General features: G+C 37.4%; 1 protein-coding gene across 2 annotated transcripts in view; it reads right to left on the bottom strand.

Annotated features, from left to right (window-relative positions):
* USP32 (ubiquitin specific peptidase 32) overlaps positions 1-14,237 on the bottom strand; it is a 195,142-nt gene that overhangs the window by 79,858 nt on the left and 101,047 nt on the right. For both annotated transcript variants that reach the window (XM_068530497.1, XM_068530498.1), the window contains exon 5: positions 10,094-10,253. In XM_068530497.1, coding sequence (XP_068386598.1) covers positions 10,094-10,253 — 160 coding nt within the window. The remainder of the gene's footprint in view (positions 1-10,093; positions 10,254-14,237) is intronic.

The following is a 14,237-nucleotide window of genomic DNA, read 5'->3' as shown; positions in this document are numbered from 1 at the left end:
CAAATGAAGTTAATTATTAAAGAGAAATTTAAAATAATAATCATTTGAAGGTATCCCAAGGGGAAAAAAAAGGAAATTGGAAAAGTGAAGCTGCAAGATTGTCTGAAGTGAGTCTGAGGAAGATGGCTCACCACAACCACAACTATCACATGACCACCTCCTTTTATCCGCAATTACAAGCTGCTCATGAAAGATTAAAGAAAAAAATGACTGTGTGTCAATAAACTGTCTTCAAATCCTAAAATGATACTAATCATGCACCCTGGGCTTCAAACATCCCAATTTTGGCACCTATTAGCCATTTGATCTTGAGAAAGTTTCTTTACCTTCTTGTAGCTGTGGTTTCCTCATTTTTAGAACTGAGATAAAATGAACTTCAGAGGTGGCACAAGGATTAAATGAGATAATGTACAAGGAGTATAGTGCCTCCTTTAGTAAGGGCTCAATCTGTATGTGGTAAATTGGAACCTTCCAAAGCATTTTTGGGGAAAAAAAAAAAAAAAGTACAGGCGCTATAGTCAAGATCATTTAATATTCTACAAACATTCAATAAAAACATTTTATGTGCCTGACATTGTGCTAAAAATTATAGACATGATTGTGAACGAAATAATTATGTTTAGATTCTAATAGAAGAGAAAATGGGTCATTTTAATCCAGTGTGGAAAGTACAATGAAGGAACAGAGACACAGGGTTTTCAGGGAGCACATAAGCAGTGAGGCCCTAGAAGTCTTGATATTTAAAGAGGTACACACAGAACATCTAAGGGTTGACCAGGGAAAGGAAAACTAGTGTGGCAGAAGAAGGATATTACAAGCAGAAGTAAAAAAGCATGTGTAAAAGTCTCTAGGAAAAACAGGTAGTGATAGGACAGGAAAACAAAAAGAATAACCATTGTATTCTGCTATAATTCAAAAAAAAGGAAGAGGATAACCTATAGAAGGATTTATGCTATGGACACAAGATAAAAGACAAAAAACAAGAGAGAACTTTACTTTCCAGTGAGTGACAAAAAAAGAGTGTTAAAGATGGCAGTTCAACCTAGAATTAGTAGACAGTTCGGTTAGAATGTAGACATTTCAAAGGTTAGCATCTAAAGGATGAGCCTTCAAACTCAAGCAGAGAGATGCCAGACTGTGATTGGATAGGACTATGCATGTACAATAGTAGGGGATTTGATACACTGAACTAAATTTGTAAAAAGCTGATTAAAACAAATTATTTTGAGTTTATAGTCTGTGGCTCCAAATTCCAACACTATGTGGTGCTAAATAACCATGAACAAAATGGGTGGGGTAAGGCTATTACAAGAAAAAGCCAAATGACTAGTTAGTCTTAGAAAGTAGAATCTTCTTTCAGATATCAATAATAATAAAAATAAACTTGTACCAAACTACTTCAAACATTTAACTATATAGAACATGTTTATGTTCTCTATATATGTTCTCTGATTCTGAATATCAAAATGTTTAAAAATTAACTTGTCATTAAAAACACTGTATATTTGACAAAAAAAATCTTTTTAGGAAATCTAATCTTAGGTATTTAAACAGCAAATTATAAAAGAAAAATAGGGGGCTTCCCTGGTGGTGCAGTGGTTGAGAATCCGCCTGCCAATGCAGGGGACAGGGGTTCGAGCCCTGGTCTGGGAAGATCCTACATGCCGTGGAGCAACTGGGCCCGTGAGCCACAACTACTGAGCCTGCACGTCTGGAGCTTGTGCTCCGCAACAAGAGAGCCCGCGATAGTGAGAGGCCCGTGCACCGCGATGAAGAGTGGCCCCCGCTCACCGCAACTAGAGAAAGACCTTGCACAGAAACGAAGACCCAACACAGCCAAAAATAAATAAATAAATAAATAAATAAATAAATTTATAAAAATAAAAAAAAAAGAAAAATATATCAGTCTTGATAAAAGTCTGGTTAAGATCTACTCAAGCATAAAAACTTGGACTTTTGGCTAAAGTTCTAATTCAGGGAATTCCCTGGCGGTCCAGTGGTTAGAACTCAGTGCTTTCACTACTGAGGGCCCGGGTTCAATCCCTGGTTGGAGAACTAAGATCCTGCAAGGTGGTGCAGCCAAAAAACAGTTCTAATTCAATTTCTTAAATAAAAGGTAAGGTAACAATACTTTGGAATCTGAAGTTCTAAAAACTGTACTGGCCATGACAAAATCTAAAATCTTGTGTAAATCAAATCAGTTAGTTATTCTAACTCTGTATTGAATACAAATAGCACCCCAGTTTCATTTGTGATTTACACGAAAGAGAAAAAATTTGATTAAAAATGGCTGTATGTTCAACTTACTGTGACTTCAAATTTTACTTTATAATCGTATGTGAAAAAGTAATTAAAGACATCTGCACTCTAACATAAATGTTATTTACAAGTGAAAAACTATAACTCCTTTTTGTTTCCTAGATACCTTGGGTCATTACACAAATTTAAATGGAGTCAGTGATGCTTTAAAATAAATATTTTCTGTTTACTTATAAATCAGTTAATAACATTCTCTATTTTTATCCCACGTTTCCACATTCCTGACACATTATTTGAAAAGTTTAATGCACCAAATATTCTTTGAGTGAAAGAGCCTGCAAAGACATCCACAGAAGCTGAGAGTTTATAAATAATATGATAAATCACAGATATCAGAATATAAACCTACCCATGTCAGAATTTCTGTAAGAAATTTAGCAGTAATTCTGACTGTCATAATGCTTTCACAGGAAAGCCCACTAAGAAAGGAGCCATTTGCTGAAGCCAGCAGCAAATGAGTTGTCTGTTGTACTAGTTTATTTTTGTTCTTTATTTTTATAAATTCTAAAATAAAAGAAAGCAAACTGGTAAGAAAAACACTTTCTTCCCACAGACATGGATGAGTTAATTTTTGTACTGATCTACAATACAGTCCTCTCTTAGAAAACTGCTTGCTCCCAAAACAATTACTCTCTGGAGAAAGTGGGATGAAGCTCACTGACATTCCCAAGCCAAGTGTTCACTAATACAAAAGGATGCAGGGAGTTCCTTGATGATCCAGTGGTTAGCACTCCATGCTTCCACTGCAGGGGGCACGGGTTTGATCCCTGGTCAGGGAACTAAGATCCCTCATGCAGCGCATACACGGCCCAGCCAAAAATAAAAAAAAGAGGATGCATACTCATTGTAAAGCACCTACCTATTCTATACCAGGCATAATGCTGAGTCCCTTAAAAAAGGTACTACCTCATGTATTCCTGAAGGGTAGCACCATATACCACCCCAAACATGCCACTTTAGCATAAGGGTTATTTTGAGTTGAAGGCAATTGAGAAGAAGCTGATACAAAAAAAAGCTCTCCAGCTCCCCCTATTAGCCTAATTTATAAAGATGTCTTACCTGCCCTTCTACCAGGAAGGATAGAAGTTAATCACCAGAGACCACTCTAGATACTTATCAACCTGGAGATAGCACCAAAGGAAAGAATCTACATAACACACCTCATTAACCAGCCATATCAATCAACAGTTTCTCCATGTATTTGCCTTCCCACAATGTGCCATCCCTAGCAGCTCCAAGTCCTTTTCTTTTGTCTTGTCACATCTCCATAAAATTATTGCTCTTTGCTAAGATGCTATATAAGCTCAAGCTCTAACCACCCCTTTGAGTTACTCATCACTGAAAGTTCTGGTACATAAGTAAGTTAGTTAAGTATCAATAGTAAGAAAGTAAGCTTATGTTTTTCTCTTGTTATCTGTCTTTTGTTAGTCTAATTTAAAGGGCCGCACCCAATGAAACCAAGATAAGTAGAGGAAAATACTCTTCCTTCCCCACACTCCTTACAACACATCTATGAGGTACAGTTATATCATTATCCCTGTTTTCCAGATGAAAAAAGAAGTTCATAGAGATTAAATTTCCCACAGCTACATGAATGATAAGTAGTAGGGCCAGAGTGTCTGACTCAGAGTCCGAAGAACTCCTAAATACCATATGAGTATTATTTCTCAAAATATAGTTCATGGTCCATCTATATCAGAATTACCCTGGATATCTATTAAAAGTACAGAGTCCGAGGGACCACTGATAAAAATCTTTGAAGACAGAACCAGTAACCTGCACTTTTAATACCCTCTTCAAATAATTCTGAAGCTCAATAAAGGCTAGTAACTACCAATATACAATAGTGGTTTAATAGTTGATTAACTTTTTATTTTGGTGTATTCCTCTTACAAGAAAAAAGTATACAACAAAATTCAGCCAAGAGATCAGCAATTAAAAATGTTATAGATAACGGAGAAAACTGAAAGCACAGTTTATTTCTTCAAGTTTTTACCACACACTACCAATTTACTTCTATGGCCACCAAGGAAACCAATGGGTGCATTACAGGAGGAGAGAAAATAATTAGTTCAGATAGCTTATTCTCTTTAGTATTTGAAGTAAGTTAATTTTCTGTAGCTCACATAACTTATCTAACCAAAAGTTTTAAAGGTAAGATCTAAGAACAAGTAACTTTGCAACCTTAAGCAGTTCCTTAAATTTACAAATATAATTCATTTTCACCCTAAAAATGTATGTCTTTATATGAACACTCACATACTATGAAGCTGTTAAACCTTATTCAAACATGATGATTTATCTTGGTCCTTCTCCCTCGTATGGGTTTAGTCCTACAATCCTAAAACAACATATTCTTCCTGCTCACTCCTGGGGAAATCAAATGTTTAAATCAGTACTTAGAATGTAGATGAATAGGAGATAAGCCTTATCCTCAAGGGACTTGTAACTTCTGATGAAAAACAAAGGCATTTCCAATTGACTCTAAGGTAAGGCAAAAAGCATCTTAATTGCTTTAATTGAAATGTTAAGTGTGCAGGAATGCAAAGAGAAAAGTGATTAATTCAAACTGCAGAAAAATGGAGAAGGCATGACAGCATCTGAGTTGGGTTTGATGACAAAGTATTTCAATTGTCAAGAACTGAAAGATGGAATGTGTTCTTAAATGAAGGAATATTAGGAGTGATGGTAGATAGGGTAGCTATAAAATTTCATGGTATAGTTACGGAATATTGACCAGGGCTCTGCAGTTGAAGCAGAGAACATATGTGAGGAGAAACAGGTATGGAAAATTAAGAATAATAAACTAAGAGACTTTAGAGTTATACTAAGGATTTTAAAACTTTATTCTACAGAATATGAAGAATTTTCAAAGGTTTCTAAGCAGGGAAATTAAGAATGGTTTTTGGTTTTTTTTAAACACAAACTAAAAAAGCAAAACCAGAAAACTTGTCTTTCATTCTTTCCTATCATTAACATGTAGTCAGATAAATAAGGAAAGCTATTACAATGATGATAGTAGCAAAGAAAGATGTAAGAAATATAGCTGAGTTAAGATTGTTAGGATCTAGGGCTTCCCTGGTGGCACAGTGGTTAAGAATCTGCCTGCCAATGCAAGACACATGGGTTCGAGCCCTGGCCCAGGAAGATCCCACATGCCACAGAGCAACTAAGCCTGTGCGCCACAACTACTGAGCCTGAGCTCTAGAGCCTGCAAGCCACAACTACTGAGCCCACGTGCCACAACTACTGAAGCCTGTACGCCTAGAGCCCATGCTCTGCAACAAGAGAAGCCACCGCAATAAGAAGCCCGTGCACTGCAACAAAGAGTAGCCCCCACTTGCTGCAACTAGAGAAAGCCTGCACACAGCAGCAAAGACCCAACACAGCCATAAATAAATAAATAAATAAATAAATTTACATATATTAAAAAAAGATTGATAGGATCTAATATGAAGCTTGATAAAGAAGTCAAAGGTAGCCTCAAATTGGATTACTAGAATTACAGATACTAGTAACCAAGATGGAAAAGACAGGAGGTATGGAATCTAAAAAATACAACAAACTAGTGAATATAACAACAACAAAAAAAGCAGACTCACAGATGACATAGAGAACAAACTAGTGGTTACCAGTGAGAAGAGGGAAGGGGGGAGGGGCAATATAGAGGCAGGGGAATAAAGAGGTACAAACTATTAAGTATAAAATAAGCTACAAGGGTATATTGTACAACACAGGGAATATAGCCAACATTTTAAATAACTAGAAATGGAGCATAACCTTTAAAAATTGTGAATCACTATATTATACGCCCATAATTTACATCATATTGTACAGCAACTATACTTCAATTTAAAAAAAAAAAGAAAAGAGAGGAAGAAGAATATACTGTTTGCTTTTTTTACCTATAGATGGACTGAAGTGAGGAAAGATAAATTTGGTTTTAGACATGAGAGTAAGATGTTAGAATATATATCCAGGAGGCATTTATTAAAATGAATATGCAGTTTGAGAGATACCTCAAGATCAGAAAACTTCATCTAGGTATCACCTGCAAAGATATGCAAAAGAAAAAAAAAAAAAAGGCTGTGATGAAGCAAAGCACGTATGCCATTTAAGAACAGAATAGAGCTAAAGGCTGATCCATGAGAATTAACTTACACTCGAAAAGTAAACAGAAAAAGGATAGCAGTGAAGAAAAGTCAAAAGAAATAATAAAAAGCTAGAAAACTACAATGTTTCAAAACCAAAGGAGAAGAGAATTTCAAGAAAACTGAATGGTCAATAGTGCTAAAATGCTGCAGAGATATTAGCAGGTACAATGAATGACCCTATGAAGAAACCTCTCAGTTTAGAAATTAGGTCATCATTTCAGCTGAAACAATGCATCTGCATTAATATTTTGAATAATTTAAGATAAAATATTTTTTAACAAGGCAAAGGCATTGTACTTTTAGATACCATTAAAAATCCAAAAATCTTCCCACTTGATAAAAAAATAAATAGAAAAGATCATTTTCAAATTAAAATGGAGCCATATAATGGGATAATATTTTTAACATTTTGATAATTATTTTGACTCATTAAATTTAAATAAATCTGTAATCTTTAATATGGTGCTTTCAAAAACAAGCAATAAGTAGCATTTGCATTTGCATTTGCAAAGTATGTCAGAACTCATTTAACTTTAAGCAACTGACAAAGACTCTCTCCTTGACCAAACTTTAGTCCTACTCCTTTGAGCCCTCTTTTCTACTAGGCCTCGAAGTTGGCCCCCATATCCTGTCTTTGGCCTGCCCAGCTGAATCTTTTTCTTTTTCCCATAAATTTATTTTATTTGTTTATTTATTTTTGGCTGCGTTGGGTCTTTGTTGCTGCGCGCGAGCTTTCTCTAGTTGCAGCGAGCAGGGGCCACTCTTCGCTGAGGTGCGCAGGTTTCTCATTGTAGTGGCTTCTCCTGTTGCAGAGCACAGGCTCTAGGGCACGTGGGCTTCAGTAGTTGTGGCGCACAGACTCAGTAGTTATAGCTCCTGGGCTCTAGAACGCAGGCTCAGTAGTTGTGGCGCGTGGGCTTAGTTGCTCCATGGCACGTGGGATCCTCCTGGACCAGGGCTCGAACCCGTGTCCCCTGCATTGTCAGGCAGACTCTTAACCACTGCACCACCAGGGAAGCCCTGCCCAGCTGAATCTTAGCAAAGAATCCTGCTAAATCATCCCCTTATTCTTGATATCTGATCAAGTTCCTCATTCTCCATATTTAGTGAATAAGTCTTCAGCCTACTTTTAGCAAGAATTCCCCTACCCTTGATGATTCCTCTTAGTAATTTTCCCTCCACTGACCCCCTCACCTTGCTCCTTGGACATAAATTACTTGTCCTTGTAATATTTGGAGGTAAGACCAATATCTATCCCCTATTGCAATATGCTACTGCAAAAGTCTTGAATAAAGTCTTGTTTACCATTTTAACAAATGTCAGAATAATTTTTTCTGTAACATAAGTCATTCAAGGAAAGTAATCACACCTTTAGCCAATAATAATAGAAAAATAATTTACCATACAATCACAAACGAAAGCAAGAGTTCACCAGAATATCTACATGACTGACAACTTAAATATTAATGTAAGTTAGATAGAGCTTAAAGTAAGTATAAAAAGATTCCCTAATTTTTTATACAAAACACTTTTTTTTTTTTAAAAGGCTTCCCTATCAAAAATAAAGGCGGGGGCACTGAAAAGTAGGAACATCAAATTCATTGCCTATTCATGCCAGAATTTATCTGTCAGAACTTCTGGTGACAATGGAATGAAAATGAGAGGGAAAGTAGCTGGTGTATAACTAGTAGCCAACTCATAAATTCCATGAACAAATAGATACAAATAGCACTTGATACCCAAGGTCCTCTACTCAGTCAACAAATACTTATTTAAGGCTTGACACAGGGTGAATAAAAAAATAATACAGACTCTCTATGATTTAAGAGAGATGACATGTACAAATAAATGGAATGTTATAAATAATTATAATACAAGGACAAAAGTGATACGTTCATTCAAGAAGGGTACAAAAAAGGTGTTATGAGAGTTCAGAGGAAGGAGAGATGATTTCTCACAGGAAGGCAAGAAAATGTTTTAGGAAAACCAAGCAGCATGTGATTTAAGTCTTCAAAGATGACTAAGGTTTATAGGGAGAATAAAAGGGAAAGGCATTCATTCTAGTGTTAAGAAGTAGCATAAGCAAAAGCCCAGTGTAGGTACAATTCTGTAACCACAGGAAAGAAGAACAGTAGAAGTTAACACTTAGGTCTGTGTTGTGGAGGACTAAATACTGTCCCTCAAAAATTCATTATCACCTGCAATCACAGAATGTGACCTTATTGGAAATAGGGTCTTTGCAGATGTAATGAATTAAAGGCCCTTGAGTTAAAATCATCCTGAATTTAGACTGGGCCCTAAATCCAATGACTGGTGTCCTTAAAAGAAGAGAGGACATAGACACACACAGAGAGAAGGCCATGGGAAGACAGACGCAGAGATTGGAGTTACGCTGCTACAGGCCAAGCAAAGCCTGGGGTCACCAGAAGCTGGGAGAGACAAGGAAAGATTCTTCCCTAGGGTCTTCAGAGGGAACAAGGCTCTGTTAACACTTTGATTTCAGCTTCCAGAACTGTGAGAGAATACATCTCTGTTTTTTCAGTTTACAGATTGTGGTAATTTGTTACAGCAGCCCTAGGAAACTAATACAGCTTGGTTAAGGACAATTAGTAGAGGGCTATTGTGAAATAGTAATATTGACCCTTGTTCCTGCTAATATTTGCTCTTTGACCAAATTCCTGTAATTTCCTGAGTGATAGGAATCTCTGACACAGAGCTCCTAAATTCTTCGCAATTTTCTGGGTGATAGGAATCTTTTGTTTTAATGTCTGAGATGACTTTTGGTAAGCTCTTAGAAAGGGGCTGGTCACTAGAAAGACCAAGTCATAATTAGAAACTCGGAACTTTCAGCCCCATTCCCCATTCTCTGGAGACGAAAGATGAACTGGAAATGTAGTTAATAATCAATCATGCTTATGTAATAAGCCTGCACAAAAATCCCCAAAGCACAGGGTCTGGAGAGCTTCTAGACTGGTAAACACATCTACATGCCAGAAGAATTGGGGCATCACAGCTCCACAGGGACAGAAGTTCCTGTGTTTGGGGCCCTTCCAGATCCTGCCCTATGTATCTGTTCATCCAGCTGTTCATCTGTATCCTTCAATATATCCTTTATTATATAATGCATCAGTAAATGTAACTGTTTCCTGAAGTTCTGTGAACTGTTCTAGTAAATTACCAAACCCAAGGAGGGGGTCATGGGAAGTCTCATTTATAGGTGGTTGGTCAGAAGCACAGGTCACAATCTGGACTTGGCGTCTGAAGTGGGGAGCAGGGGGCAGTCTTTCGAGACTGAGCCCTAAACCTGTGGGGTCTGTGCTAACCCCAGGTAGACAGTGTCAGACTGAACTGAGATGCAGGACACCCAGTTGGTATCCATAGAGCACTGGAGAATTGCTTGGTGTGGGAAAAAAAAAAGCACCCCACACATTTGGAGTACAAAAGTATTCAGTGAGTAGACAAAAAAGAGAGTTTTCCTTTTCAGCTATGTACTCAAGCCTCCAGTATTCCATTTTACTATACTTTGGAAGAAAAAACCCCACTGATAATAGGCATATTCTCATATCACCAGGCAATTGTATTAAAAAGTGAACAGAACACAATGAAATGCCATTACTTACAATGTGTGACTCCAGCCAGAGTTTGGTAGAAAGTGGGAGTATCACTATCATCAGTGAGGGTCACATATACACCTCCAGACAGCAGCCAACGAGAGAAGGTAAAAGCATCTTTGTTTAGAAGAAGCCAATTTCTAAACTTTTCATAGTTTACCTTTTCACCCTAAAATTAAAACAAGAAAACATAGGTTTAGTCAAATTTTAAGGTACCTACTTGGAACTTATACAACTTGAAATTTGCATTTAATTGACATTTACCCTTCTACTATCTATAAAGGAAGAATTATCTAAATATCATTATAGGCTATATACCTGGAAATAAAACTGTTTTCAAATATAATTGTACTTCAGAACTTCCATTTGCATAAAATCTATATGCTAATTGCAAATTATTTCATCAATTCATTAAAGCAGTGCATTTCTACTAATAAGTCACATTTTATTTGCTAAGGTATATCCTGAAATCAGTAAACTGAATTTCTTTCAATATTTAATAAAGCCAACTTTTCACTTGCTTCATCCCTCTTCTTCAGCACTTCAATTGGTCAGAATTAGCATATTTTAATTAAATATGTATGGAATTTAAATACTCTTTTAAATTTCATTGGCGAATTAAAAACTATCCAGGAGTCCTCCTCCAAAAGACATCACTGAAAACATGTATTCACAAGTCAACTAGAATACAAAAAGAAGCAAGGAGATTTCTATTTCTTTGCTTTCTTTCCAAGTATTTGTCTTGCTAAATCTCTGGAGGAAAAAAAGTATCCAGGCTGAGAAAGAACATCATATGGCTGTGTAAGTCAATCTCTTTGACTGGAAGACAAGAGGACCCAGGTAGAGTGAGGGCCAGATGTTTCTATGAGAAAAAAGGCAGAAGCAACCCACATAGAAATACAATGAAGAATGACCTAGCAGCTCTAATCTTGATGGAGATATTAAGGGATACAAATAACTTAGAACCTAAAAGAGTTATGGTAGAAATAATTTCTATATTGTTAGTAGCATCCTATTAAGTATAGCAACATGCTTAAGCCTCATGGTTTCAGAACATTTAACAGTGCAATCCAAGCAATCAAGACAACATTGGAAGTCTTGTTTTTCTAAATGGAAGAATATGGCATTCAGACTTGCTGCAGGGATGTGAGGACATTGCCAACATGTTTAGAGAATCATAAGCCATATTCTTTCTCTACCCCACATTTAGTCTAGAAAGAGGGTTTGCAGTATAAACCCTACAAGCTGATGCACATTTATACAAGTTAACATCTCTGACATTGGGAAAAGTCTTAAAATCAATAATACCCTTCAATTGTAACTCGCAGGTTTTTTGTTCTTTATAATACATAAAAGCGCATCTTATTAATCGATGGCATCTTAGATTCAGTTGAACGTGGTAGTTTCAATGGTTTCAGTGAAGCTAAGATGTTGTTATAAGATGCACCTTCATGTACCTCTAAGAAAGAAAGAAGCTGCCGATTATTCTACCACCTTCACATATAGGTAATACTTATTGAGTATTTACAATGCCCTAAGCACCATTCTAAGTATTTTTATATTCATTTAATCCTCAAGCAACCCTCTATAGGAGATACTATTATCTCCATTTTACACATGAGAAAACTGAGGCTCCAAAAAGTTATGCGTTCAAGGTTATACCGTGGCAGAGATAGGATTGAACCCAGGTAGTCAAGGCTCCAAAGTCTCTGTGCCTAAACTATACACTTCACTGCCTGGCCGACTTAGTGAAATATAAAGCAATCTCTGAAACCCACTTGCCCATTGGGATCACTCCATATAACTGGTAGCACCAAAATTCCATCTGCCAAACCTGACTTTTTATGTTTTGAATCATGGCTCTAAATAAGGGAAGTAAAGGGAAAGTCTCCTTTTATAAACTGTCATAATAGCAGTCTAGAAAAAAAATTTCCAGTACTATAAAAGGCAATTAAAAATAAACAGATTTCTGAAACTGATACATCTTTGAAGAACAATGTAAAATATGAATTTCCACCTTGAGAATCAACAACCAAAAAAATTCAGTAAGAAAAAACCAATATAACTCCTATGTGGATTTCCTTCATTTCAAGTTACTGAAACATGGTAACTTGAAAAGCAAGGGTCTGGATCACATCACACACATTACTCAGAAATTACAGCAGATAAATATATCAAATAGTTGAATTAGGTAAAATTAGCCCATTTACAGTCTTGTTTTTTTGGGTTTTTTTAACCAACCTTAAGTACCTAATCATTTAAACAGCTATACACGAGTATCCCAAAACCTAGACCTCTCATTTCTTTGATCCTCCCTCTTCCATAGATCTTGTCCTTCATACAAGACTAACCCAACCATTTATTACCATAGTCTTATATTGATATTTTTATTATAATAACCATTCTCTTTCCAATAAATGCAATTTTAAGCATTCCACTCTCCCTGTCACAATTTCCTCTAATGAGCACACTCCTTCTAGTATCCTGACTCCAGTGATTTTTTAACTCCACAGGACCTACACCAATCACCTACCCTTCACGTTGTCAAATCTAATGATCACTTCTCAATGATCAAAGGACAACTCACTTGATCTTTCGGTTTATTTGACGTAGTTAAATACTCCTTCCTCTTGAAACATTTATTTTTTAAATTAATTTATTTATTTATGGCTGTGTTGGGTCTTCGTTTCTGTGCGAGGGCTTTCTCTAGTTGCGGCGAGCGGGGGCCACTCCTCATGGCGGTGCGCGGGCCTCTCACTATTGCGGCCTCTCTTGTTGCGGAGCACAGGCTCCAGACGTGCAGGCTCAGTAATTGTGGCTCACGGGCCCAGTTGCTCCGCGGCATGTGGGATCTTCCCAGACCAGGGCTCGAACCCGTGTCCCCTGCATTGGCAGGCAGATTCTCAACCACTGTGCCACCAGGGAAGCCCTCTTGAAGCATTTTTATCACTTGGCTTCTAGGACACCATTCTCTTTTGTTCCTCCTCACAAGCTATTCCTTAGGCTCCTGTTTTGATTCTTCATCATCTCGCCATACGTCAGAGTACAGGACTCCGTCTTCCAATCCGTTTTCTATCTTAATTCACTCCTAGATGACCTCATCCACATCTATAAGCCAAGAAACCCTTTCCTCTGAACTCCAACTTATATGTCAAAAAGCACGGTTACAACTCCACCTGAATGTCTAATATGATTCTCTAATTATGTCTTAAACTTCTCTTGCTTTTGAAACCTCCAACTTCCCTCTCCTATAGCATTAGCCATCTCAGTTAATGGCAACTCCATTCATTTACTAAATCAAGCGAAACACCTTAATCTTCCTTTTCTCTTTCACTCACAGCCCATCATCAATACAAGAAATGGTCCTGTCAACTCCACCTTCAAAATAAATGCAGAATCTGAAAAGTCTCATCACCTCACTGTTACACCATGACCTCTTCCCTGGATTATTCAGATACCTTAATCAGACTCTGTTCAGTGTACTTTCTACATAAGAGCCAAAATGATGACGTTTAAAATGTAATTAGGACTTCCCTGGTGGCGCAGTGGTTAAGAATCCACCTGCCAATGCAGGGGACACGGGTTCGAGCCCTGTTCTGGGAAGATCCCACATGCTGGGGAGCAACTAAGTGCATGTTTCACAACTACTGAGCCTGTGTTCTAGAGCCCGCGAGCCACAACTACTGAAGCCTGTGCGCCCTAGAGCCTGTGCTCCGCAACAAGAGAAGCCACCACAATCAGAAGCCCACGCATCGCAACGAAGAGTAGCCTCTGCTCGCTGCAACTAGAGAAAGCCCGCACACAGCAACGAAGACCCAATGCAGCCAAAAAAAAAAAAAAAAAAAAAAGTAATTAAACAACAGCAACAAAAACTCATATATTTTCCTGCTCAAATACCTCTAAAGATTCTATCGCACTCAGGGTGAAAGCTGAAGAACTCACACTGTCCTACAGGGCCATGTGTAATCTCCCTACCTCATCCCACCCCCTCCCCCAACCTCTGTAACTTCATTTCCTACTATTCCCTTGCTCATTCCATTCCAGCTAAATTGACCTCTTCTTGTTCCTTGAACAAGTCAAGCACACTTCCCCTCAGGGCTTTTGCTATATTCTCTTCATGAAAAATGCTTTCCCTAGATATCCGCATGGGTTT

This window comes from Eschrichtius robustus, chromosome 20 (assembly GCF_028021215.1).
Source record: "Eschrichtius robustus isolate mEscRob2 chromosome 20, mEscRob2.pri, whole genome shotgun sequence".
NCBI lineage: Eukaryota > Metazoa > Chordata > Mammalia > Artiodactyla > Eschrichtiidae > Eschrichtius > Eschrichtius robustus.
The sequence above is the reverse complement of the archived record's forward strand: the minus strand, read 5'-3'. Positions and strand labels throughout refer to the sequence as shown.